The 24,669-nt window shown below is 38.9% G+C and overlaps 1 protein-coding gene across 12 annotated transcripts in view; it reads left to right on the forward strand.

Moving 5' to 3' along the window:
- The first annotated feature begins 4,361 nt into the window (after positions 1–4,361).
- Positions 4,362–24,669, forward strand: part of FBXL2 (F-box and leucine rich repeat protein 2) — a 67,793-nt gene continuing 47,485 nt past the window's right edge. For all 12 annotated transcript variants that reach the window (XR_012060511.1, XR_012060512.1, XR_012060513.1 and 9 more), the window contains exons 1-2: positions 4,362–4,450; positions 15,480–15,541. Coding sequence is in view for 6 of the 12 variants with exons in the window: in XM_072940949.1 (XP_072797050.1) it covers positions 4,448–4,450; positions 15,480–15,541 (65 nt within the window). In the remaining 6 variants the exon portion in view is untranslated. The remainder of the gene's footprint in view (positions 4,451–15,479; positions 15,542–24,669) is intronic.

The following is a 24,669-nucleotide window of genomic DNA, read 5'->3' on the forward strand; positions in this document are numbered from 1 at the left end:
CTCTTTCCTCGCTGGTAACCATAGGTTTGTTTTCTATGTCTGTGCGCAGGAATTTTCACTTCTGATAATGGTGAAATAAATTAGATAAGTCTCTTTCTGTGGATAAGGACGTTTAAAAACCTGTGCAAAATTTAATAACAGTACCTAAAATTGTCAAGCATCTAATGAGATGGTAAGTAACTGTTAGACTAGGGCAGGTGCTCTGGGATAGCTTAGGGGTTAGGACCTCTTTCCCTGCTGGGGGATTATTTACTCATTTCAGAGGGGACTGCTGAGAGGATGAGAATCTGAAGGGTTGTTTTGATTGCCTTGTCAGGCTGAGGAGCCTGGACAATGACCCAGTGCAACCAAGAAGGGGTGTTCCTTTGCTTTGTGTTGGGACCTCAGTGCTCCACATTAGTAATAAGGTTATACAAGAAAAGGCTGGTTCTTATAGTTAATATCGGGTAGTAACCTATAATGAAAAAAGTACATGAAAATGAATATGTGTATGTATCTGTGTGACTGAACTATGATGCTGTACACTAGAAAACTGACACAGCATTGTAAACTGACTGTACTTCAATTAAAAATAAAAGAACACGAAAAGGCTGGTTCTTGGAGAGATTTCAACTCAGCTTTGAATAATCTGATTCATGAATTTGGTTTAAAGTTAACTCATTTCTTGGGCATCCATGTGCCTGCCAGAAATAAGTATCTGTTCTCTAGAGGAAAAAGACATTATTCTGGGGAACGAATTTAATTTACTAACAATTTTGCAAATATCTATCTGAACAACAATTAAAATAAAACAGGCACACAAAAGACAAAAAGGAAAAAAAATAAAAAACAACAGAAATAACATTATAAAAAGAAAACCGGAGAGAAACCAGATATTGGAGCTATCAGATTCAGACTTTCAGATGCCTATTCATTGTATTCAGGGAGATACAAGACAAGCCTGAGAAATATGGCAGAGTACTAGACACCATAAAAAAATTAAAAATTAAAGTCTACAACTAAAAATTATACTTGAAGTGAAAAACTCAGTGACTATTTTTCACAGCAGATTAAACTTTGCTGAAGAAAGATTTTGTGAACTTGAAGATATGTTGGAAGAAAATACCCAGAATTAAACATAAAGAGACAAAAGGAAGAAAATATAAAAGAAAAAGGGAAATAAGAGATATAGTATATAATTCTCTGTGAAGATCAATCACGTGATAACTTAAGTTTTAGCAGGAAAGGGGAGGAAGAATGGGGCAGATAAATATTTTAAGAGATTACAGCTGAGAGTTTTTCTCAACTGATGAGAGATATCAAACCACAGATCCTAGAAGACATACAAAGCCACCCAGGATCAGTACAAAGAAAGCCATACGTGGGCACATTATAGTAAAACTGCGGAAACCCAAAGACACAAATAAAATCTTAAAATGCTAAGGGGAAAAAGAGAGGTCACCTTCAAAGGAGAGAGAACTAAACCTACAGATGATTTCCCTATAGAAACAATGAGAATCCAAAGACAAAAGAATAATATATTTAAATTACAGAGAGAAAATGACTGCCAACTAAGATTTCTATGGCCAGTGAAAACATCCTTTGTGAAGGAAGGTGAAATAAGGACCTTTTGGTTTCAGACATACAAAAACTACGTAACTTAACACCATAGTAAAGAAAATACCAAAAGTGTTCTTTTGGGAAAAGGAAAATGTCTATGATGGAAGACCAGAGATACAGTGAGAATGAGAATGAATAAATAGGTAAATACTGAGGATTGCTGGCTGCATAAAACAACAATAAGTTCTTATGGGGTTTTAAATGTTTAATAAACTAAAATACATGAAAACAGCATACAAGTTGGGAGGGAGAAATGGAGTTAAGATGTTCTAAGTTCGTTGTATTGTTCAGGAAGGGGTGTGCAATGGACTAAATGTATCTCTCCCTTCTTCAAAATTCATATATTGAAATCCTAACCCCCAAAGTGACCATTTTAGTGGGATTAGTGCCCTTATAAAAGGGACCTCAGAGAGCTCTCTCCCCCTTTCTCCACCATGTGAGGATGCAAGGGAAGGGAGCAGTCTGCAACTCACCAGAACATGACCATGTTGGCACCCTGATCTCAGACTTCTATCTCCAGAACTAGAAGAAGAAATAAATTGCTAGAAATACATTTTTATTATTTATGAGCCTGTCAGTCTATGGCACTTTGTTATAGTGCCCCAAGTTGATGAAGAAGACGGGAGGGGGCGGGGAGGGAGGCACTATCAATTAAGATTAGACTTTGAGGACTTTGGATGCTGACCAAGACAGAGTATGCCTGCTACAGTCTTTCTGTGTTTTATTGCAGCAAAATACTGTGGGCAGAATAGAAAAAGCAAGTACCAGAGAACTCTGAGAAAGTGCTGGACAAAATTCGATACGCATTCAGTAAGCAAGACAAAACAAAAACCCCCAAAAACCTCCCAGCAAATTAGGAATAGAAGGAAAGTCCATTAACTTAGTAAAGGGCCCCGGTAAAATTCTACAGCTAACATCATGCTTAATAACCAGATATTGAATGTTTTCCTCATAACCCAGAAATCCCAGTCCTGATTATCTATCCCAATGAGTTGAAAACTAATGTTCACACAAAAATCTGTTTGTGAGTGCTTTTAGCAGCTTTATTCAAAATTGTTAAAAGCTGGAAGCAACCCAGATGTTCTCCAACAGATGAATGGGTAAACAAATTATGTCCATACAATGGAATACTACTCAGCAGTAAAAAAGAAATGAACTGTTGATTCACATAACAACGTGGATGAATTTCAGATGCACTTTGTTAAGTGAAAAAATCCAACAGGCTATATATTGTATAAGTCCATTTATGTGACATCCTTAAAAAGGGAAAACTATAGAGATGGAAAATGGTTCAGTGGTTGCTAGGGGGTGGATGTGGGAGAAGAGGTGACTATGGGAATTTGGAGGATGATGGAACTGTTTTATATGGTTCTGTGGTAGATATACAATCTTTTGCATTTGCCAGAAGCCACAGAACGACAGACTAAGAGGAGAAAATTTTACTGTATGCAATTTTTTTTTAAGCCAGCCACCAAGATGGAATTCAGAGTGTTACAAGTGACTTTAATTGTATATAAAATGTGCATTATATTTGATACAATCACACGGAATGGGGTGGGTAAAGAAGCTTACCAAAGTAACTTTGGAAAACAAGTGTTTTGAATGAATACTGAAATGCTAAAGACAAAAAAACCCATATAAAACAATGTATTATAGTCGGTAAATTTGTTTCTTTCGGGGATGTGAATTAGTAATTAGTAATTTTGAAACTATTATACATGGGGGTTGAAAAAATAAGTTCATGTATTGTAGGTAACTGTAACCAAGTTTCTCACTGCCAGAAACAGATTTTTGTCCTGAGTGCCAGGAGAAGCTCCTGAAATGCTACTGTTGCGTGTTGTTGCGTGGCCAGGGAGACCAATTTAGACAGATGATGATGGCTGTGAGGTGGAGGTGGTGAGAAATGAACAGATTCAGAATTGAATGTCAGGTGTGATGAAAGGAGAGAATCAAGGATGATTCCTAGGTTTTTGTCCTGAACAACCAAGGGGATAATGGGAATGTTTGAAGGGATGAGGAAGACTGGAGAGTAAGAAACTTGGATCAAGAGTCTTATTTGGGCTAAATCAAGTGTGGGATGCCTATTAGACATTCAAGGGGAGATGTCAGATCGGCTGTTGTATATGTATCTTCTTCATAGACTTGATGGGCTGGATTTGAGGATATCATCTATTAAGGTTCCCTTCAGCAATACTAAAAACATCCAACAAGTCGCTGAGTGATTTAATAAATTAGTGTATGCATACAATGCTATTACATGAATTGGCATGCAAAGATAATTTTTAATTGAAAAAAGTAGATTATAAAAATGCGTGTGGTTGCTTTTATTTCTGAGACTGCATCATATTATAATAATACATACTTTGTTGGAAGTTTGGAAGCAGATAGACTGGAATATAAGCAGTGGTTACCTCAGGTGTTGGGATTTGGCGTGGTTTTATTCTTTTTGATTTGTTATTTTTAGTGTAAGATGTCTCCAATAATCATGTATTACCTGTGTAATCTGTTTCTTAAATAAAGAAAATCCATACAGGCAGTCTGCGGCGGGGGGTGGGGGGAAGGGTGTGGTTATCTGTCAGGTGAGGGATATCAAGGTGATCAGGGTGGTGATGGACCAGCTGCAAAGGAGGAAAGGCGAAGAGACCCCGCCCAAGAGCCGAGGCGCGGGGGGCGCCGGGGGAGGTCCAAGGGCACCGCCCCTGCGCGTCACGTGCTCACCGGCAGCCAATGGCCGCCTCCGAGCCCACCTTAGGGACGGGGCGGGGCGCCCAGCTGGCGTCACCAGGACAACGGGCGTTGCCGGCGCCTTGTGACTCTGGGCTGTGGGCGCGCTCGCGGCTCTACGGCCATGGTGAGTCTGGGGCCCGCGCCGCCGCTGCCGTCCGGCCCTTCCTCGCCCGGGCCATGTCCCCGCGCCGCCGCCTGCTGGGCTGGGGAGGGCGGCGCCGGGGTCGCGGAGAGGCCGGGCCGCGGCCTGCGGGGCTGCCGGGCTGGGCAGGGCTGGGCGGGCCCGCTGGAGGGGGACCCCCGGGGGACGGGGAACGCCCGCCCGGGGCCGCGTCCTCACCGTGCAGTGCCGGGACCCCAGCTGGGGCCCCCACCCCGCCGGCCGCCGGACAGCGTGACGCCGGCCGCGGCGAGCCTGGGAAGCCACTCGGAGAGGGTGTGGTTTTTAAAAAAGGGATTTGTGTGAATGTCATGTACCGTAGATATTCATATTAACACTAGACTGCAGTCTGCGTGCTTCCTGGCTTGTTTCTGTGCAGTTATGTAGTACTAATATAAAATAGGTATTTCTTTAAAAGTCCTCATTCTGACAGGTTTTTTTTTTTAACGTGGAAATTTAAATTTGCAATTTGGAGATTCCTCCCTCCTTTTTGAAAATGAGGGCGTTTGAGCTGGACTTTTTCTTCTGAGTGCAGCATCCTCACTCAGGGATTTAATTCATAATGAGTTGATTGTAAATGCCTTACATCATTACCTTTATTCAATAAACTTGAGAGTGAGTGGGCATTTCCACCTGCCCTCTGTCAAACTCGTTTTTTAAAACCTGCCCTGAAGACTCAACTGAGGTATTTGGTTAAATAGGCAGGATTCAGGGAGTTGCCAGTCGAAGGTATGCTTTCTCTGGGAGCCTCCAAAAGGTATAAGAGAGGAGCTGGATTCTCTGCTTGGGGACACACATTTGGTATAGAATATTTGAGAAGCGATGCGGTGGGTATTAAGGAAATGCCTAGTTTTAAGAAACAGTTTTTGCGCCTGCTAGTAATTTAGTGTAGATTTTGCTCCTGCAGGGGTTAGTGTAAGTGCTAATAAGCTGAGGATTCAGGGTGCTCCCCAAGGGCCAGTTGGCCTTCTGGAGAGAGAAGCTGCAGTTTGGAACCCTGGCTGCCTCTGCCTTTCCTTAATAACCAGGGGAGTGAGAGAATGTGGATTGTCTGTATCTCATTGACTCTAGAAAAACAACTGTCAGGTGTGTGGCCTGTTGATATCAAGAAAAACCATCACCCGCCAATAATGGCAAGGTCTTCTTTATTTTGTGTCTGTTTCTTTTTAATTCTGAATTGCTTTTGAGTGAAAATTCATGGTGTTCACAAGAGTTTTAGAAAATCAATTTTACAAAAATCTTTAAAGTGTTTTCAATGTTGCAGTGCTTTACTTTTACATGTTTATAGGTGAGAAAAACCCTTACTGTTATAGCAAGGAGAAAGAAAGAATATTCAGGAGTTAAATTTTCACAGCAATTTGAAGTCTCATACTCCTCCTGTTACTCATTTTCCTTTTCTTCTCTTTGGTCCACCTTTTCCATCCTGACCACAGTCCACCTTGATTCACTATTGTAAATTTTAGAGTTTTATTTACTCTAAAAAGCATTTTACTTTTTATATATTATATTATATAAATACATAATACGTATGTTGTGGTTGCTTTGCTGAACTTAGAAGTGCTTTGCTTTTTATCTTTAAGCAGTGAGAATTCATGGAAGGGATTTAATTGAGTAATTTAATTGATTAGCTGATGCCTGGGCTCCAGGGGAAGACGGGAGGGGTTGGTATAGCAGGGAGGGTGAGGAGGCTGCCTGTAAAATCCCCAGAACTGTATTCGAGATCGTAACATTACCCTTTGTTAAATGCTTGAATCTAAACGTAGGGCTTTAGCTTTTGATATTTATGACTTTGCACATGAATTTTGGAACTCTGTTTAGCTATTACTCAATGAACATTTCTTCAGTTAAGCCACTGGTTTCTGTTGCCTCTAGGTAATAATGACAGCTGACATTTATTGTGTACATTCTATGTGTGAGACATCTTTCTGAGACCTTATATGTCTTTTTTTTAACTTTTTTTTTTATTGAAGTATAGTCAGTTTTCAATGTTGTCAGTTTCTGGTGTACAACATAATACTTCAGTCATACATGAAGATACATATATATTTATTTTCATATTCTTTTTTACCATAAGTTACTACAAGATATTGAATATAGTTCTCTGTGCTATACAGTATAAACTTGTTGTTTATTTTATATATATTAGTATCTGTAAATCTTGAACTCCCAGTTTATCCCTTCCAACTCCCTGCCCCCCCTGGTAACCATAAGTTTATTTTCTATGTCTGTGAATCTGTTTCTGTTTTGTAAACAAGTTCATTTGTCTTTTTTTTTTTTTAGATTCCACAGATGAGTGATATCATATGGTATTTTTCTTTGTCTTTTGACTTACTTCACTTAGAATGACGTTCTCCAGGTCCACCCATATTGCTGCAAATGGCATTATATTGTTATTTTTTATGGCTGAGTTGTATTCCATTTATAAATACACCACAACTTCTTTATCCAGTCCTCTGTCGATGGACATTTAGGTTGTTTCCATGTCTTGGCTATTCTAAATAGAGCTGCTGTGAACATTGGGGTGCAGGTACCTTTTTGAATTAAGGTTCCCTCTGGATATATGCCCAGGAGTGGGATGGCTGGATCATATGGTAGTCTATTTTCAGTCTTAGGAGGTATCTCCATACTGTTTTCCATAATGGCTGCACCAAACTACATTCCCACCAACCATGTAGGAGGGTTCCCTTTTCTCCACAGCCTCTGCAGCATTTATTGTTTGTGGACTTGTGAATGATGGCCATTCTGACTGGTGTGAGGTGACACCTCATTGTAGTTTTGATGTGCATTTCTCTGATAATTAGCAATATTGAGCATTTTTTCATGTGCCTATTGATTATTTGTTATGTCTTCATTGCAGAATTGTTTGCTTAGGTAAGAGCTTATGTGTCTTAACCATCACAACCACGTTATGAGGAGTTGTCTTGGAGCCTGCTGTGTAAACACTGAATTATACTGTAATGGATAATGCATCATTATATGTTCCCTAGATATGCCACTTATATGTTAGGTAATGAATTTTGTTTCTTATTTTAACTTTAATGTTTTGAGCAGTTATGAATACTTGTGTTTTATTGTACCGGGCACTGGGCTGGATGCTCCTGAACAGAGTAGGCACCCCTAGACTTCTCTGCTCATCCTCTTCCCCTCTCCTCGTTTTTAAAAAAATTTTTATGTATTATTTTATTTTATTTAAAATTTATTTTTTTATTTTAAGGGGGAGGTAATTTAAAATTTTTTTAATGAAGGTACTGAGGATTGAACCCAGGACCTTGTGCATGCTAATTACGTGCTCTACCACTGAGCTATACCCCCACACCTCTTTCATTCAGATGGAATGAAGAGGAATTAATGAGGACAGATTATAGGATTAGGGTTCATACTCATGGCTGAAGTAGCATTTGAAGTTTCTCCTGTCATTTCAACTTCTGTTCAGGAACTGGCACCTGCTCTTTGTGAATCACAAAGACCAGCTTTTTACATAAAGTCATTTAGACTTGGCGGATGAAACTGTTTAACAATTTATTCTCCAGGATTTTTTTCCTCATAGTATTTTTTACATATATTTTAGTTGTATATTCTAAAATTGTTACAAAAAGACTACCAAATAACTGTTTAAACTTTTAATTTATATGGATCAGAATCCACATTGGAATACCTGTTGTTATCAAGTTTTTGTTTTTGCCTAACACTTTAGCTCCTACACCAGATTTAGCTTTTGGAAATATAAAATAACATTGTATCATACAGTTTTCCCATTTTAATTCATTTTACTTGGGCTTTTCCCCTATTTTGGCCCTTTTTTCGGTCTTTGTTTGTGGTTAGAGCTTCTCAGGTATTGGGGAGCACAGTAAAATATATCTAAGGATTACCAGACAGTTTTGGTTTCTTTGCCACCACATGGTAGCGTTAAGAGAGCTTATGTAATGACAAGAAGTTTCTCAGTATATTAATTTTCCTACTCTTGACAATACTGGTCTCCCTTTTGGCTGCACTAGGATTGGGATAGGGCAGAATTTTTAGCAATCGTAGCACTAACTCTTTCGTAGAGCCTGACCACTGTGCCCAGTTTTAGGCTCATCACTTCACATTTATCTCATTTAATCCTGCTAACATGCGTATGAGATTGACATTATCATACCCACTCAGCAGGCCCAGTCTGATTAGGCAGTTTGCCCAAGGTCACAGAGTTGGTGAGCGGCCGAGACAGAATCTGAACTCAGCTAGTCTGTCTCCAAAGTGTGCTATCTTAACCATCACGCCATGGCTTCTTTCCAAATTGAAGGTTGTGCTCGGTGCCTGGCATCAATATAACGACACCAAGATTAAGACTCAATATCTTGTCACTTGAACCAGCAAGCTCTTTTTATTTTATGAAGGACTCTGTTACGATGTTGCCTAATGACTTCCTGCAGGATTCACTTGGCCTTTTTTCTTTTTTCTTTTTTTAAACAGTGCAGACAACCAAAACTCAGATGCAGACAGTCATGGGTTAGCCTACACTTTCACCTCTGCCTTCCCTGTCTCCCTTTGTGTCTTCCCTCTCCCCTGTGTAGTGTCAGCTGCAGCCACTGCCACTTCCAGCCCTGGGGTGGCTACGGGGAGCTGGGCTTGAGCAGAGGGGTCGAGGGAAGCAGAACAGGGCAGTCATTGGGAAAGTTTTTGTGGAGTCAGAGTCACAGTCCAAATCCAGCTTTTCCACTTCTCAGTGCTGCCCCTTTAATTGTGCCTTTCCATTAAATTTTCTGTCCTGTGGTTTTCTATCCAGCAAATATTTGTATGTCCCTCTGTGTGCCAGGCACTGTTCCAGGCAGTGGGTATCCAACAGTGAGTGGAATAGGGAAGGCTCTGTCCTAGTGGAGTTTACATTCCAGTGACAGGAAGACAGATAAACAAATAGATAAGGTATTGAAAGGTGCTTTGGAGAAAAATAAAGCTGAGTGAAAGAGAAAAGAACTTTTAAGGCAGGATGAGAGAGTGGATGAGAGGAGGGAGGAGTTGCCTTTTATGTAGGCTGGAGGGGTGACATCTGAGCAGAAGATATGTCCCAGGAATGCCTAGAGAAAGACCACCTCAGGGAAGGACACAAGTGCAGAGGTTCTGATGCAGTCCCTGGTGTGTTGGAGGAACAGTGAGGAAAAGAGTGTGGGTATAGGGGAGTAAGGCCGAGAAGCATGGCCAGAGGAAAGAGCAGAGTAGTCAGGGAGGCCAGATCCCACAGGACTTACCAGCCATTTAGAGAAGTTTGCCTTTCCCTCTGATTGGCAAGTTTTAAGATGAATGACATAATATGACTTATATTTCATAAAAGGACCATTCGGACTGCCATGTGGGAAATACACATGGGGTAGGAGGGGACAGAGGATGAGAACAAAGGAGACTGGATAGGACATTACTGGTGCAGTAATCCATAGGGTTGGCTGATGGATTGGCTGTGGAATATATAAGAAAAGCAAGGCAAAGACAGTTTAGTGACTTGAGTCTGAGCAACAGGAAAAAGCTTTCATTTGCAGAGATGAAGACTATAGGAGGAGTAAATGTAGCGTAGGGATGAAGAAAGCAGGAGTTGGTTTTGGACTTGATAAATTTGTGATCCTTATTAGACATCTAAAATCTAAAGACACCTAAAGACACGCAGTTATGCTTTCAGAGACAATGGGATGGTATATATTTTAGAAACACAAATTTAATGGAATCTTGAAGTATTAGGTTTGGAAGAGACTTTGGAGTTTCTCTAGTGCAGTCCTTTCATTTCATGAACTAGGAATACCGAGAGATTAAATGCCTTCCCCAGAGTCTGTACTACCGGTTGTGCAGCACAAAGGGCCCTGGACTCGGGCAAGTCATTTATCTGCTCCACGTCTGCTCTTCTTCTATCAGAAAGGATAATAAAGACTTCCACTTTCAGTTAGGATGTTGAAAGTTGCAAAAATTAGACATTACTCTTTCTACCCTAACAATGAGAAAAGGTAGAGAAGCTGGAAAGTTGTAGTTCTCTAAAAAACCCCTCTAGAGAGCTGAGGACACATCTAAATGAATTAAAATCCAGGATGTAATGTGCCTTTCCCAGAAAAAAAGTAACACCTAGATCACCGACTTTGGTCTGTGGTGGGGACAGCAGGAGAAGGAAGAATCTGCTATAGACAGCTGAGAGAAGTCAGCCAGGCTTGTATTGACTGCATGTGGGCTGGAGGGACAGTTTGGAATCCTGAGGAGCCCCAGCCATGGAGCAAGGTTTCACCTACCTCTTTCCCCTGGGCCTTCCCTGAATCCCTGGATGTAGTGTGCTGGAGGCTGGGGCCAGGGTAAGAGAGCTGAGAGTGTTCTTGGGGTGGGTGGGGCCTGCTGATGGCCAGGGCAGGACAGTCAATAAAAATCTCCCTGAGTCAGGCAGGGCCACCACAGACAGGGGTCAGGCCTGGCTGAAGAGCTGAGAAATATCCCCCTGTGGCTATCCAGGTTTTCCCCCAGGACACAGCAGCCTGCTTTCAGAAGGTGGAGTCTGAGTAACAGGGCAGAGAGTGAGCTCTCCTTAAGGCACAGACAGCAGAGGATGCTACTGGAAGCAAAAATGACTCCCCAGCCCGCAGCCTGAATGTGAAAAAGATGTCTCACTGTTGAGAAAGCTAGCAGCTAGGTTGTAAGGCTCAAAGAGATCTGTGAGGTTTCCCCAGTACTCAGATCCCAACTTCTGAAGGCGAAGTTCTTGTTTCACCCTAGAAAAAATTTAAGCCAATCTTGAACTGAATCTAACTAATGCTGTAACAAATCTGAAACCCAGCTCAACTATAGATTGAAAGGATTCAGTGCCCCCCACCCCCACCCTGAGCAACCCAACTGAAGAAGGAGCTGCCCTTTATGGAAGTCGATTACTGTATTTCTTAAAAAAAAAAAACAACCCAAAAAACCAAGTATAACTGACATTGGTTCCAACTGTAAAACATAATGATTCAATATTTGTATATTGCAGAATGATCACCGCCATAAGTGTAGTTAACATCTGTCACCATACATAGTTACAGAATTTTCTTTTCTTCTGATGAGAACTTTTAATACTTATTCTTCTGGGAAAAAAAAAAGATTGACTCTCTTGGCACTTTTGAGTCTTCCACACAGTATTATTAACTCTAGTCACCATGCTGTGTGTCATATCCCTGTGACTTCATCACTTTATAACAGGAAGTTTGTACCTTTTGCCCCCTTCACCTGTTGTGCCCACCTTCCTTTCCCATCCCCTGCCTCTGGCAACCGCAGATCTGTTCTCTGTATGTATGAGCTCATTTTTTAACGATTTCCCATATAAGTGAGATCATTTGTCTAAGTATTTGTCTTTCCCTGTGTGGCTTATTTCACTTTCCATAATGTCTTCGGAGTCCATCCATGTCGTTGTAAATGTCAAAATTTCCTTCTTATGGCTGTCTTGTACCTGTCTACCATATTTTCTTTATCCATTCAGCTAGATGGATATTTAGATTGTTTCCATATCAGCTTTTGTAAATGTTTCTGTGAACATGGGTGCTCAGATATCTTTTCCAGTTAGTGTTTTTGCTTTATTCAGATAAATACCCAGAAGTGGGATTGCTGGATCATATGGTAGGTCTATTTTTAATTTTCTGAGGAATCTGCATACTGTTTTCCATAGTGGCTGTGCCAGTTTACATTCCCACCAACAGTGCACGAGGGTTCCTTTTTTTCCACATCCTTGCCAACACTTATTGTTTCTTGCCTTTTTGGTACCAGCGATTCTGACAGGTGTGAGGTGATATGTCATTGTGGTTTTGAATTTGCATTTCTCTAATGATTAGTGATGATGGGCAGCTTTTCATATATCTATTGGCCATTTGTGTGCCTTTGAAAGTATATCTATTTAGATCCTCTGCCCATTTTTTTAGTCAAATTGTTTGATATTAACCTCTTATCAGATATGATTTGCAAATTCATTCTGAAGGTTGCCTTTTCTTTATTGATGGTTTCCTTTGCTGTGCAGAAGCTTTTTAGTTTGATGTAGCCCCACTTGCTTATTTTTGCTTTTGTTACCTTTTCTGTTGGAGTCAAGTCCAAAAAAATCATCTCCAAGACTTATGACAAGTGGCCACCCATTTACTTCTAGTTTTATGGCTTCAGGTCTTTCATCCATTTAAAGTTAACTTTTGTGTAAGAATGGTGTAAGATGGGTCCAGTTTCTTTCTTTTGCATGTGGCTGTCCAGTGCTCCCAGCACCATTTATTGAAGTGTATTGTATACTCTTGGCTCCTTTGTCATAAATTAATTGATAATATTGTGTGGGTTTATTTCTAGGCCATCTATTATGTTTCACTGATCTCTGTGTCTATTTTTATGTCAACATTATACTGCTTTGATTACCATGGCTTTGTAATATAGTTTGAAATCAGGAAGCACAATCCAATTTTGTTCTTCCTTCTTAAGTTTGCTTTGGCTCTTGGGGTCTTTTGTGGTTCCATACAAATTTTAGACTTGTTCTGTTTCTGTGAAAAATGCCACTGGAATTTGGTTAGGGATTGCACTGAGTCTGTAGATTGTTTCGGGTAGCATGGACATTTACCAATATTAATTCTTCCAATCCATGAGCATGGAAAATCTCTGTTCCATTTATTTATGTCTTTTTCAATTAATCAGTGTCTTATATCTTTCAGTGTATAGCTCTTTCACCTCCTTGGTTAAATTAATTCCTAGGTCTTTAATTTTTTTTTGGTGTAATTATAAATGAGATTATTTTCTGAATTTTTCTGATATTTGATTATCAGTGTATAGAAATGCAGTAGTTTTTTGTATGTTGATTTTGTATCCTGCAACTTTACTGAGTTTGTTTATTCTAACAGATTTTTGGTGGAGTCTTTAGGATTTTCTGTGTATAATATGTCACCTGCAAATAATGGCAGTCTTACTTCTTCCTTTGTAGTTTGAATGCCTTTTATTTCTTTTTCCTCATAATTGCTCTGGCTAGTACTCCCAATACTATGTTGAATAAAAGTAGCAAGAGTGGGCATTCGTGTCCTGTTTCTGATCTTAGGGGGATCCTTTTTGGCTTTTTACTACTACGTATGATGTTAGTTGTGGCTTTTCATGTATGGCTTTTATTATATTGAGGTATGTCTCTTTTATACCCACTTTGTCGATTAAAAAAATTTTTTTTAATTTTTTTTTGGGAAGGTACTTAGGTTTTTTTTTTTTTTTACTTATTTTAGAGGAGATACTGGGGATTGAACCCAGGACCTTGTGCATGTGCTCTACCACTTGAGCTATACCCTCCCCCTTGATTTTTTAATCTTAAATGGATGTAGAATTTTGTCAGAGGCCTTTTCTGTATCTACTGAGATGATCGTATGGTTTTTACCCTTCATTTTGTTAACGTGGTGTATCACGTTGATTTGCAGATGTTGAATCATCCTTGCATCCCTGGAATAAATTCCACTTGATTATGACATATGATCCTTTTAGTGTCTTGTTGAATTCAGTTTGCTCTTTTGTTAAGGATTTTTGCATCTGTGTTCACTGGGGACATTGGCCTGTAACTTTCTTTTCCTGTGGCATTCTTACCTGGTTTTGGTATAAGAGTATTGTTGGCCTTGTAAAAGGAGGTTGGGAGTGTTAAATGACATGCCCAGGGTAACAAAGATGTATGTGGCAGCACCTGGATGGTAGGCTCAGTAAGTTAGATTTGATTCTTAGGTGTGTCCTAGTCAAAGCTCTCACTGAAAGAAGGGATTTCTTTCTCTGGCATTCCTGGTTCTGTGGTCTCTGCAGGAGCACTGCGGTTAGAGCACCAGTGATTTCAAGTGTAGAACATTGCAGTATGGGCTATTGCTAGAAAATTTTTCGCTATGTTGTGCTGAAGTCTTGTAACCTTGATTCACCGGTCTTTCTAATGACAGAAAATAAGCCCATCCTTCTGACAGCTGTTGAGATATGTGAAGATCGTTGTGGTGTCATTCTACCACTGCCCCCAACACCAGGTAGAGACTCCAGTACCATACTTTGAATAGCAGAATTTAGACAGCAGATCCACAAGGAAATAGAAAACTTGAAGAGCACTGTAAACCAATGACACCTAACAGATACACAGAAGGCTCCCCGACCCAGTACTCCAGAATACATGTTCTTCTCAAGTACATGTGCAGCATTCTCCAGGATAGACCATGTGTTAGGCCACAAAACAAGTTTCAATAAATTTCAAAAGATTAAAATCTGCAACCACAATGGAATGAAGCCAGCAATGAAAAGCGGAAGGAAAACTGGGAAATTCACAAATATGTGGAAAGAAAACAGCGCACTCTTAAACAACTAATGGGTGAAAGAAGAAATAACAAAGAGTAATACTTTTGAGAAATACTTTGAGACGAATGGAAATGAAAATATAACATATCAAAGCTTATGGGATATAGTGAAAGCAACGATCAGAGGAAAATTTATAGTTGTAAATGCCTGCATTAAAAAGAAAAAAAAGATCAAAAGATCAGATCAGTAACCTAACTTTATACTTCAAGGAACCAGAAAAAGATTACTGAGATAATTTAGCTAAGTTATCTAACACAGTGTTTTTTGGAGCTTGTAGTATCGTGGGCGCTTAATAACTGTTAGTATCTCATATGCACATCACTAAGACCGATCATTGAAAATGCTTTGAAAAGGAGTGGAGGGTACTGTTTATGGCACTGTTTCCATTTCTGCAGTTTGCTTTGGTGGATTGTGGTATATGTGTTTTTACTCTATTTTTATATTGAGATCTTACACATATAATGCAAATTTCACCCATTTAAAATACACAGGCCAGTGTATTTTAATATAGTCATCCAGTTGTACCTTCTTCACAACTGTGTAATTCAGGAACAGTTTCATAACTCTAGGAAGAAACCCCATACCCATCAGCAGTCTGGCTGGACAGTGATTCGGGCTGTTCTGATCTACAAAACACGTAACTGTTTTTTCTTTTGATTGATTGAGGAACACCTTAATAATTTACTTTTTTTTCCTTTAGGTTTTCTCAAATAATGATGAAGGCCTTATTAACAAAAAGTTACCCAAAGAACTCCTTTTGAGGTAAGTGTACTTAAACTTCTAGATAAAGATTTCAGAGATGATTCAGTCATCAAGTTCCCAGACAACCTTCTTTCTCACTATGAGTCCGTAGCATAGAAAAACAGATAGAATTAGCCTAACTGACTTTCTGTTTTTGTTTTATAGAATGCTGTTCAGCTTGTTGTTAAATTTTACTTGGTCTAATCCAGAATGTACTAAGTATGTGCATAGCATTGGTCTGGATTCTTTTTGTAATGTGGTAAGTATTGTAATAACCTTCAGTAGGTGCCACTGTTTTGGTATCAGTAGATTATCTCAATGTAGTCAGTAACGTGAGGAGAGATTATTGCTTAGGTTGTGAGCTCCTGAAGTCGTAGACATTTAGATGTTTTCTGATCCACTGGTTTTAAAATAATTACACTGTTTTCTTACTGAGCACTTAAAGTGCTGCCAGCCTTTATGTCAGCCTATTGATGTTTTTACCCATTTTGTGTGAAGTGACAGTTCTATAGAACAGGCTTTCTGTCCCTTATTTTTGGCATTACTGAATATACAGCTAGTGATACTTTGTTTGTCGTTTTTACCAAGTAAAGCTGTCAACCGACTTCTGTTGATCCTGAGGCCCTGCGGTTTCCTTTAGTACTCTTCAGTCACCAGAGAAGTCTTATTTTAGTTTTGGAGGTTATATTTTAACTGTTAACAAACCATTAATGCATGTATACATGGTGATCTTTGAGTGACGTTTCCCAGACTCTCTTCATTATCACTGATGTTTCACAAAACAAAACAGAAAAACAGGTTTTGTGATCAAGTAAGTGTGGGAAACACTGGGTTAACAAAACCAATTTCTTTACTACATGAATTCTCAGAGCCTTCAGAGGCTTATGCTCCTAGGTGAATAGTGGTAGCATTTCAAACTTCCTGACTGTGGAACCCTTTTAATATTCCATGGGAAAGTTTTTGGGAAGTGCTGACATACAGTAAGAGGCTGAGTGGAGGGCTCCGTTCCCTGGCTGTGCTAGATCTCATTTTAGCATTTAGGGAGTGAGTATGAGTGTGTGTTGATTACGTATCAGAGTCCATCAGAGTTGCTCTGCAAATGCCATGGGTTGCTCACCTTTGCTCACTGAGTATGTTAGACTTTTGTTCTTGAGTCAGGAATGGGGTGAGACTTCACTTCTTTGTGGTGGCGATCACATTTCGGGGCTTCAAGTTGGTGTTTCACTAGTCATTAGCTGGTGTTTGACACTGTTGTCTGTTGTCACAACCTCGTTCTACTCAGTTAATAAAAAAGAAAATTTAACTCATGACCAGATCATATGAAAAATGGAGCAATCATACTTTATCTCAATAAGATAAACATTTGTTTGGCTAAGAGAGAATGTTCTTTGGCATTTTAGACCATTTTATAGTGGTAACAAGGAAGGAATGATACGTTTATTGCATAAACTGACAAGCTCTGGATCAAGCACAGTAATCTGTTAGAACCAGTACGGCTGGGCTAGGCGAACTTACAACAAGCTGTAGGGGATGCGGTCCACAGCGGACTACAGAGGGAAGGGTGTTTCCCAGAACTGGGCAGTGTTTCATTCTGGGTCTGAACACTTTTCTAGCACAGACATCAAACTATAATATGAATCTGTCACGTTTACTCTGGGGACTCATAACCAGTTTCAGGCTGACCCTTATTAGTCGTCCAGCACTGGAGGCTGATTACACTCCACCCTTCTTGTGAATACTGCTGCTGTTTGTGACCCAAGGCTGCTGGCTTAATATTTTCCCCTTCCGGTAGGGTCAGCTTTTACTGTACTCAGCCATGGTGCTGTATCTATTGCCCAAAAAAGCAGAGGGGTGTGGAATTATATCACTTTCTGTGCTAGTGTGATTTCTCTCTCTCTTTTTTTTTTTTTTTTGAGGTGTTTTTTAAAAATTTAATTTAATTTTATTTTGGGGGGGAAACAATGTTTATTCTAGGAAGAGCAACTCATTGAGAGATAAAACCATTTACATATATGTACTGTTCATTGTTTCTGAGAACAGTTTAGAGCTATAGCTTTGTAAACTTACATAGTTATCAAAGGAATAAAGCCAACCACAAAATAGGAATCAACAGAATGCAGTCATCCAATCATAAAGGACAGTCAGATGTGCTTACACGTATTCAAGAAATCAATCATCTGAGTTATAAATAATAAGTGGTTCATTTGTATCTTTTTTTCTTTCAGATTCCACGTATAAGCAATATCATATGACATTTTTCTTTCTCTTTCTTGCTTACTTCACTTGAAATGACCATCTCCAGGTCCATCCATGTTGCTGCAAATGGCATTTTTTATCCTCTTTTGTGGCTGAGTAGTATTCCATTGTATAAATATACCACTTCTTTATCCAGTCATCTGTTGATGGACATTTGGGTTGTTTTCACATCTTGGCTATTGTAAATAGTGCTGCTATGAACATATGTGTCTTCTATGTGCTAGTGTGATTTCTGACCTATTGTTTTAGAAATTTTAGTTCTTTTAAAGATCTTCAATGGACCTAGCTTTCAAAAATCCTAGAATTAGTTTTTGAATCATGCTGAGGCACATAGATCATTTTTTCCAAAAGAATTGTCATTTGAGAGCAAATGTTCATAACATGTCTGTTCATAGATTTGCATTCCCACTTCTGGTCTTACTTAGGCATGTGTAAGGGGCATTTGAAGTACTGCTACCAAGGGTCTTCTGTGACTCTTAGTCTTAAAACTAACTGTAGCCAACCAAGGTATTTTAATTTTTGTTGGCCTTTTGATCATTTCTGCCATCTTACTCTCACACTTTCTATTCTCAGTAACAGTAGCTCTCCCGTTGCCTGGCTACCCTTCTTAAACAAAAATTTGAAGAAGGGTTTGAGCCAGGTTACCAAAGCAGACATCTTCATTGTCAGTTAATTCCACAGTGAAGACTCCGCCGCGTAGAGCTTAAGTACTGATTGGTTTTGCTAAGTGAAAGGATGCCTTCGTACTTTTCAGTCTGACCTTGGCTTGCATTTTTACTTCATATTGTGGACTTCGCTGTGACAGAGCAGACGGTTCCTGCTCTCACTGGATTCCTGTTCACTTTCAGCCTTACTCATCAGTGCATGTCAGTTCTTTGACTTTATGAAAATCTTATTTGCTTGCAGTCAAAGTCATTTTCTCTTCTGCCATTTTTTACTGCCTCTGTTACCGTCTCTAAAATTCTCTACTAGCTTCCATAACTGATCACATCGACTAAAGCCTCAGCTTACCCCCTGGAACCATTAACAAGCGTAATCTGGAATTATGTGCTGCTTTTCATCTCTTTCTATCACTTTGAATTCACTCAGAGAAATCTGTGAGGTTTTTTTATTTCCATCTGATTATCTTATAGCTAGTTTAAAGACTACTCACTATTATTAATCTGCAGGTTCTTTCTACCTGCCCCCCATTTTTAGTTGGTTCTTAATAAGCTTTTACAATTTTGCTTTTTCTACCCAGCTTTCACTCATAAGTTAAAGGTACTCAAGTTCTCCCTCTCACACAGTTCAACAGATGGCTTATAATTTTTCTCTTTCTGGGGAGTCAGTTACACGATGTTTGTAACAGTGGGAATATTTAGTTTGTTGTGCTCTAGACATCTGTCAGTCAGGTGAGTTGTCCTTGCATATGTTGGTCCTCATTGTTCTTGTCTGTATTGCATTTGTGCCCAGACTTGCTGGAGATTTCAGCTGTCCCCATTTACTAGTTGTGTGACTTCAAAGTGGCTTAACTCTCTGGGCCTTAATTTTCCACATCCGTAAAGTGGGAATAGTAGTAGCTGTTGCCTAATGTAGTTGTTGCTAGCTCCGAGAGTACCTGGCATTTAATAAGTGCTAAGTAAGTGTTAGCTCTTACTATTATTAATTAGTATCAATTTTGGATGTCTGAATGCTTAATAAATGCTGTTTGACAGCACAGTCAGTTTTAATTCGAACAACTGGTAAAAGCAAGCTCTCCTGATGTTGATCTTAACATGTGCTCCTGCTGACCGTATCTCAGTGAAGAACCTGGTTATTTAGTAAGTTAACATAGCCCAATGCTTCATTTCAACAACTTGCACTAATTCAATCTTAATGGAAATTGCATGCTACCATCTGACATGAAACTGACAACTACTCGGGCTTAAGCAGAGCTGTGGTGGTATTACGACAACTGATAATCATTTTGTATTATAAAAAGGCAGTCTCTTGGAAGGAATCCTTCCTCTTTTGAGAAAAGAAGTCTTATGTGAATGAATATTGGTCTACAACTCAGATTATAAATTTTAGTATTAATTTGTTTGGCCGTAAGTTTTTACTTCTGTTTTTGTTGCTCTCACGTGTTAGTGATGAAGTGAAAATACATGTAGACAGCTTCATAGGAGATAGGCAGTGCTACGTGCAGTAAATATTTTAAAACATTGTGAGAAGACAAAGCTCTTATTAGTAATAAATAATAATGAAAGAAACCTCTTATTAGACATATTTTTGCAAACTAATTTTCTTTCCTTTTAAAATGTATATAGATACCTGGGAGAATTAAGAAATGCTAGTGTTTGTTGGCTGGCTGAAGGAAGGTTTCATTGCCCCAGACAGGAGAGCCGAGCCTAGTTAATTCTGGGCAAATGGAATCAACTACACAATTACACATAATTTGTCAATATTATTAGTTTGCTAAGGAATATTATAAAATGACCAGCACATGAATTTTCAGATTTTCCTTTTCTAAAATCTGTAAGCCAGTTCCATGAGTGAAAATTGTGGCTTTTGTTGCAATCATTAAGTTACAGCCCAGTGCTTAGTGTAATAATCGGTGGGGGCCTTGGGGAGCAGTGCAGTTAAGGGCTCATTCCTGTTCGTGGCATCGTTGAGTGGGTGCTGTTGCCTGCTGGTTGGTTTCAGCACTCCATGGACTTTTCAAGGACTGGTACCTGCACCCCCTGCTGTCTGGGATGCCATATGCATATATATCTATGTCTGTATCTATAGATTCATATATTCCAAGGCAGCCTAACAGGTAAGCTGCACTTTGGGGGATACCTGCTGCAAGTTCAGGTTTAAGCATGTATGCAGATTCTTCTTTTTTGTTCAAGAGTTTTTTTGGTTTGTTCGTTTTTGTTGTTGCTTACCTTGCATGAGGCAATAGAGGACCAAATTCATGTGTGTTGAAATCAGTTGCAGAAGCTTAAAGGCCCTTCCTTTTCATTACTCCAGTATCATGTACTATTTTAGGGCTGGCATCTATGTCCAAATCATGGCAGAAGCAGATTTTCCTCCGTCTAGGTTGGGGTTATACTTAAAACTCTGATGATGCTTTTGGATTTTTAAATCTACATGAAACACCAGTAGAGTTCCACAGATGGGAAGGATGGAACCAGTACATTCTACTCCAGAGCTTTTTTTCCTGGAAAGTCTTGTTAGAGACCTGTTAATTAAAAAGCTGTGGATTCAGTACTTACCACAGAAAAGACTGGTAAATTTGAGTCTATGAATAATAAAATATGGCAAAATATACCATACTGAAGATAAACAGCATACTGGTAAGTGAAATAATTAGGATGCACATTGTGAGCAAGGGCTGTCTTCTTCAGCATAACACACACACACAAAACCTTAAAAATTAAGAATGAAGTGGATTAACTGTTAGAAAAACAGTTAGAAGAGGGTCTGAACAAAGGAAGAAATATAAATGGCCAATAAATGTATAAAAAGATGCTCAATCAGGTCCATGTTTCAATATAAATCAAAATAATGGGATATTACTTATCTGACTGACAAAACCCAAAGTGTTGACAATACCAGGTTTTGGCAGTGGGGTAGGAGACAGACACTCTAGGGCACTTTAGAGTTGGGAAAAAAACTGTTGTAGCCATTCTTTGGGGCCCCTGGAGAAAAATGTTCAAAATGCTAAATGCACATACAAATTCCATTTCTAGGAATTTACTAACAGGTATATTTGCAAAGATATACATACAGGGCTGTATATACCAAGGAATATATTCAGGGATGATTACTCCAGCTTTTTTTTTTTAAACTGGAGTTTAATGAGATTACAGATTTGGATCACTGATCATTCTTAGTGATACACATTGTCACTGACCCATGCGTTGCCCTCCCTTCTCCCCATCATCAAGTTCATACTGTCAAGAACTTTGTGTTTGATTCCTTTCTTTAAATTTTTTAAATCTTAAATATATTTGACTGAAAAACATAATGTTTACTTTTGCTTATTAACTTTATACATAAAAGTATGTCTTCTGAGGCAAGGTTTTCATTCAAAATTATGTTACTAAGAGTGACCCATGTTGCCCCATTTGGCTGTTACTCATTCATTTTTACTGCTGTATAGTATTCTCTTGTGACTGTACCAAAATTCACATGTTGATCCTTCTTTTGATGATACCTTAAAAAAATTTTTTTTGGTGGGGGGAGGTAATTGAGGTTTATTTATTTAGAGGAAGTACTGGGGATTGAACCCAGGACCTCGTGCATGCTAAGCATGTACACTAACTCTTGAGCTATATCCTCACCACTTGATGAGAACTTTAGTTTCCAATGTCTTATTAATAAAAGCAGTGCTGCTGTGAACAGCCTTGTAGATATCTCATGATACAAACTGACAAGAGTTTCCCTAGGAGTGGATTTGCTGGGGGGTCATAGGGTATACAAACGTTTAACTTTATATAGTAATACTTAATTGGTTTTCCGAAGAGGTCTTAACAGTTTACATTCAAACAGACAATGGATAAGAGACTCAGTTGAGTCATTCCGTTTCAGTATTTAGTGTTGTTACATGTATAAAGTGTAGAACAGCGTCTCAGTGTGCTCTTGATTTGAATTTCCCTGAATGCTAGTAATGTTGAGTGTCTGTTCGTTAGTTTATCAGTCACATGTATTTATTTCCTCCTCTGTTAGACGCGAGTGTATGTTTCTTGCCTATTGGGTTGTTCCTTACTGATTTGTAGGCGTTGTTTTCTTTCTCTTTCTTGTGTTTAGTACTACTATATCTTATATATTTTTTAATCCAATTTTCCAAATAGTGTCTCAATTTAAAAATATTGACGAGAGGGTGATTTGGGGTTTTAATGATTACAGCTAATATTTCATTCACTATGATTATTATTATGATTTTCTGCTTCCTACTGATTTTGCCTCTCTCCTGCTTCACACCCTTCCTCTGGTGAGAACTCCACTTAAATCGTTACGACTTAAATTGTTCTCCCACAAGAGTCCACATGTTGTCTCTTACTCTTTCTCATCTCTCATTCTTGTCGAGCTTCCTTGTAAAGTCTGGCAACTCTGATTTACTTCCAGTCCCTGAAAATGTCATTCTCTTATTTGCTCTCTCCTGTGTTCATGCTGCTTCTCGAGAGTGCCTGCCTTCTGCTCAGCCCTCCTTTCACCTGGCTCAGCCTAAGGCTTTTCCTAAGTTCAAGTCCATGTTCTCTCCCTCTTAGGTGTGCTTGTAGGTCCTTTAAGCATTTTGCAATTTCTGGTGTTTGTCCTGGGTTTTATGCTGCATAACACAGTGAATCTAGCATGTTAAAAAATTGAGATACATGGCATAGGACATTTTATTAGTTTCAGGTGTACAATGTAATGATTCAATATTTGTACATATTACAAAATGATTACCACAATTAGTTAACACCTGTCAACATACGTAGTTAAAAAAACTTTTTTCTTGTGATAAGAACTTTTAAGATTTACTCTCAGCAACTTTTAAATATGCAATACAGTATTATTAATTATAATCACCATGCTGTATATTACATCCCTGTAACTTATTATTTTATACCTGGAATTTTGTCCCTTTTGACCCCCTCCACCCATTTTGCTCACTGCCCACCCCTACTGGCAACCACCAGTCTGTTCCCTGGAATTGTCAGCTCCATTTTTGTTTTATTTTTTCAGGACTCCACATATGAGTGAGATCACGTGGTATTTGTCTTTTTCTGTGCGACTTACTTCACTTAGAATAATGCCCTTAAGGTCCTCTGTGTTGTTACGGATGGCAAGATTTCATTCTTTTTTGTGGCTGAAGAATATTTTGTCTATCTCTATTTCACATTTTCTTTGTCCATTCATCCATTGATGGACACCTAGGTTGCTTCCATATCTTGGCTGTTGTAAATAGTGCTGCAGTGAACATGAGAGTGCATGAATCTTTTGGGTTATGTTTTTATTTTCTCCGGACAGAGACCCAGAAGTAGAGTTTCTGAGTCATATGGTAATTCTATTTTTAAGTTTTTCACGAAAGACCATACTGCTTTCCATAGTGGCTGCACCAATTTACATTTCTACCAGGAGTATGCAAGAGTTTCCTTTTCCACATTTCTTGTCTCTCTGATAATAGCCATTCCAGTAGGTGTGAGGTGATATCACACTGTGGTTTTGATTTGCATTTCTCTAATGATTACTGATGTTGAGTACCTTTTCATGTTGGCCATTTGTATGTCTTCTTTGGGAAAATGTCAGTTCAGATCCTCTGCCCATTTTTTAGTGATTTTTTTTTTTTGCTATTGAGTTGTATGAGTTCTTTATATATTTTGGATACTACCGCCTTATCAGATACATGATTTGCAAATATTTCCTCCCATTTAGTAGATTACCTTTTCATTTTGTGGATGGTTTCCTTTGCAAGGCAGAAGCTTTTTAGTTTGATGTAGTCCCACTTGTCTATTTTTGCTTTTGTTGCATTTTCTATTGGTGTCAAGTCCAAAAAAATCATCTCCAAGATGTTTATGGTTTCAGGTCTTACATTTAAGTCTTTTATCCATTTCAAGTTAATTTTTTGCATATGGTGTAAGACAGGGTTTCATTTGTATGCGGCTGTCCAGTTTTCCCAGCACCATTTATTGAAGAGACTATTCTTTCCCCATTGTATATTCTTGGCTCTGCTGTCATAAATTAATTGACCGTATGTAACTGGCTTTGTTTCTGTGCTCTTTATTATGTTTCATTGACCTGCATATCTGTTTATATGCCCATAGAGTGTGCGCATTAGCATATATGTGTGTATGTGAGTGTGTGTACTGAGTGAGCATGTGTGTTTATATACATGACTATATATGTGAATGCACACTTATGTGCATGTATATATATTGTGTGGGCTTATGTGTATGGATGTGTGT

This window comes from Vicugna pacos, chromosome 17, assembly GCF_048564905.1.
Source record: "Vicugna pacos chromosome 17, VicPac4, whole genome shotgun sequence".
Classification (NCBI taxonomy): domain Eukaryota; kingdom Metazoa; phylum Chordata; class Mammalia; order Artiodactyla; family Camelidae; genus Vicugna; species Vicugna pacos.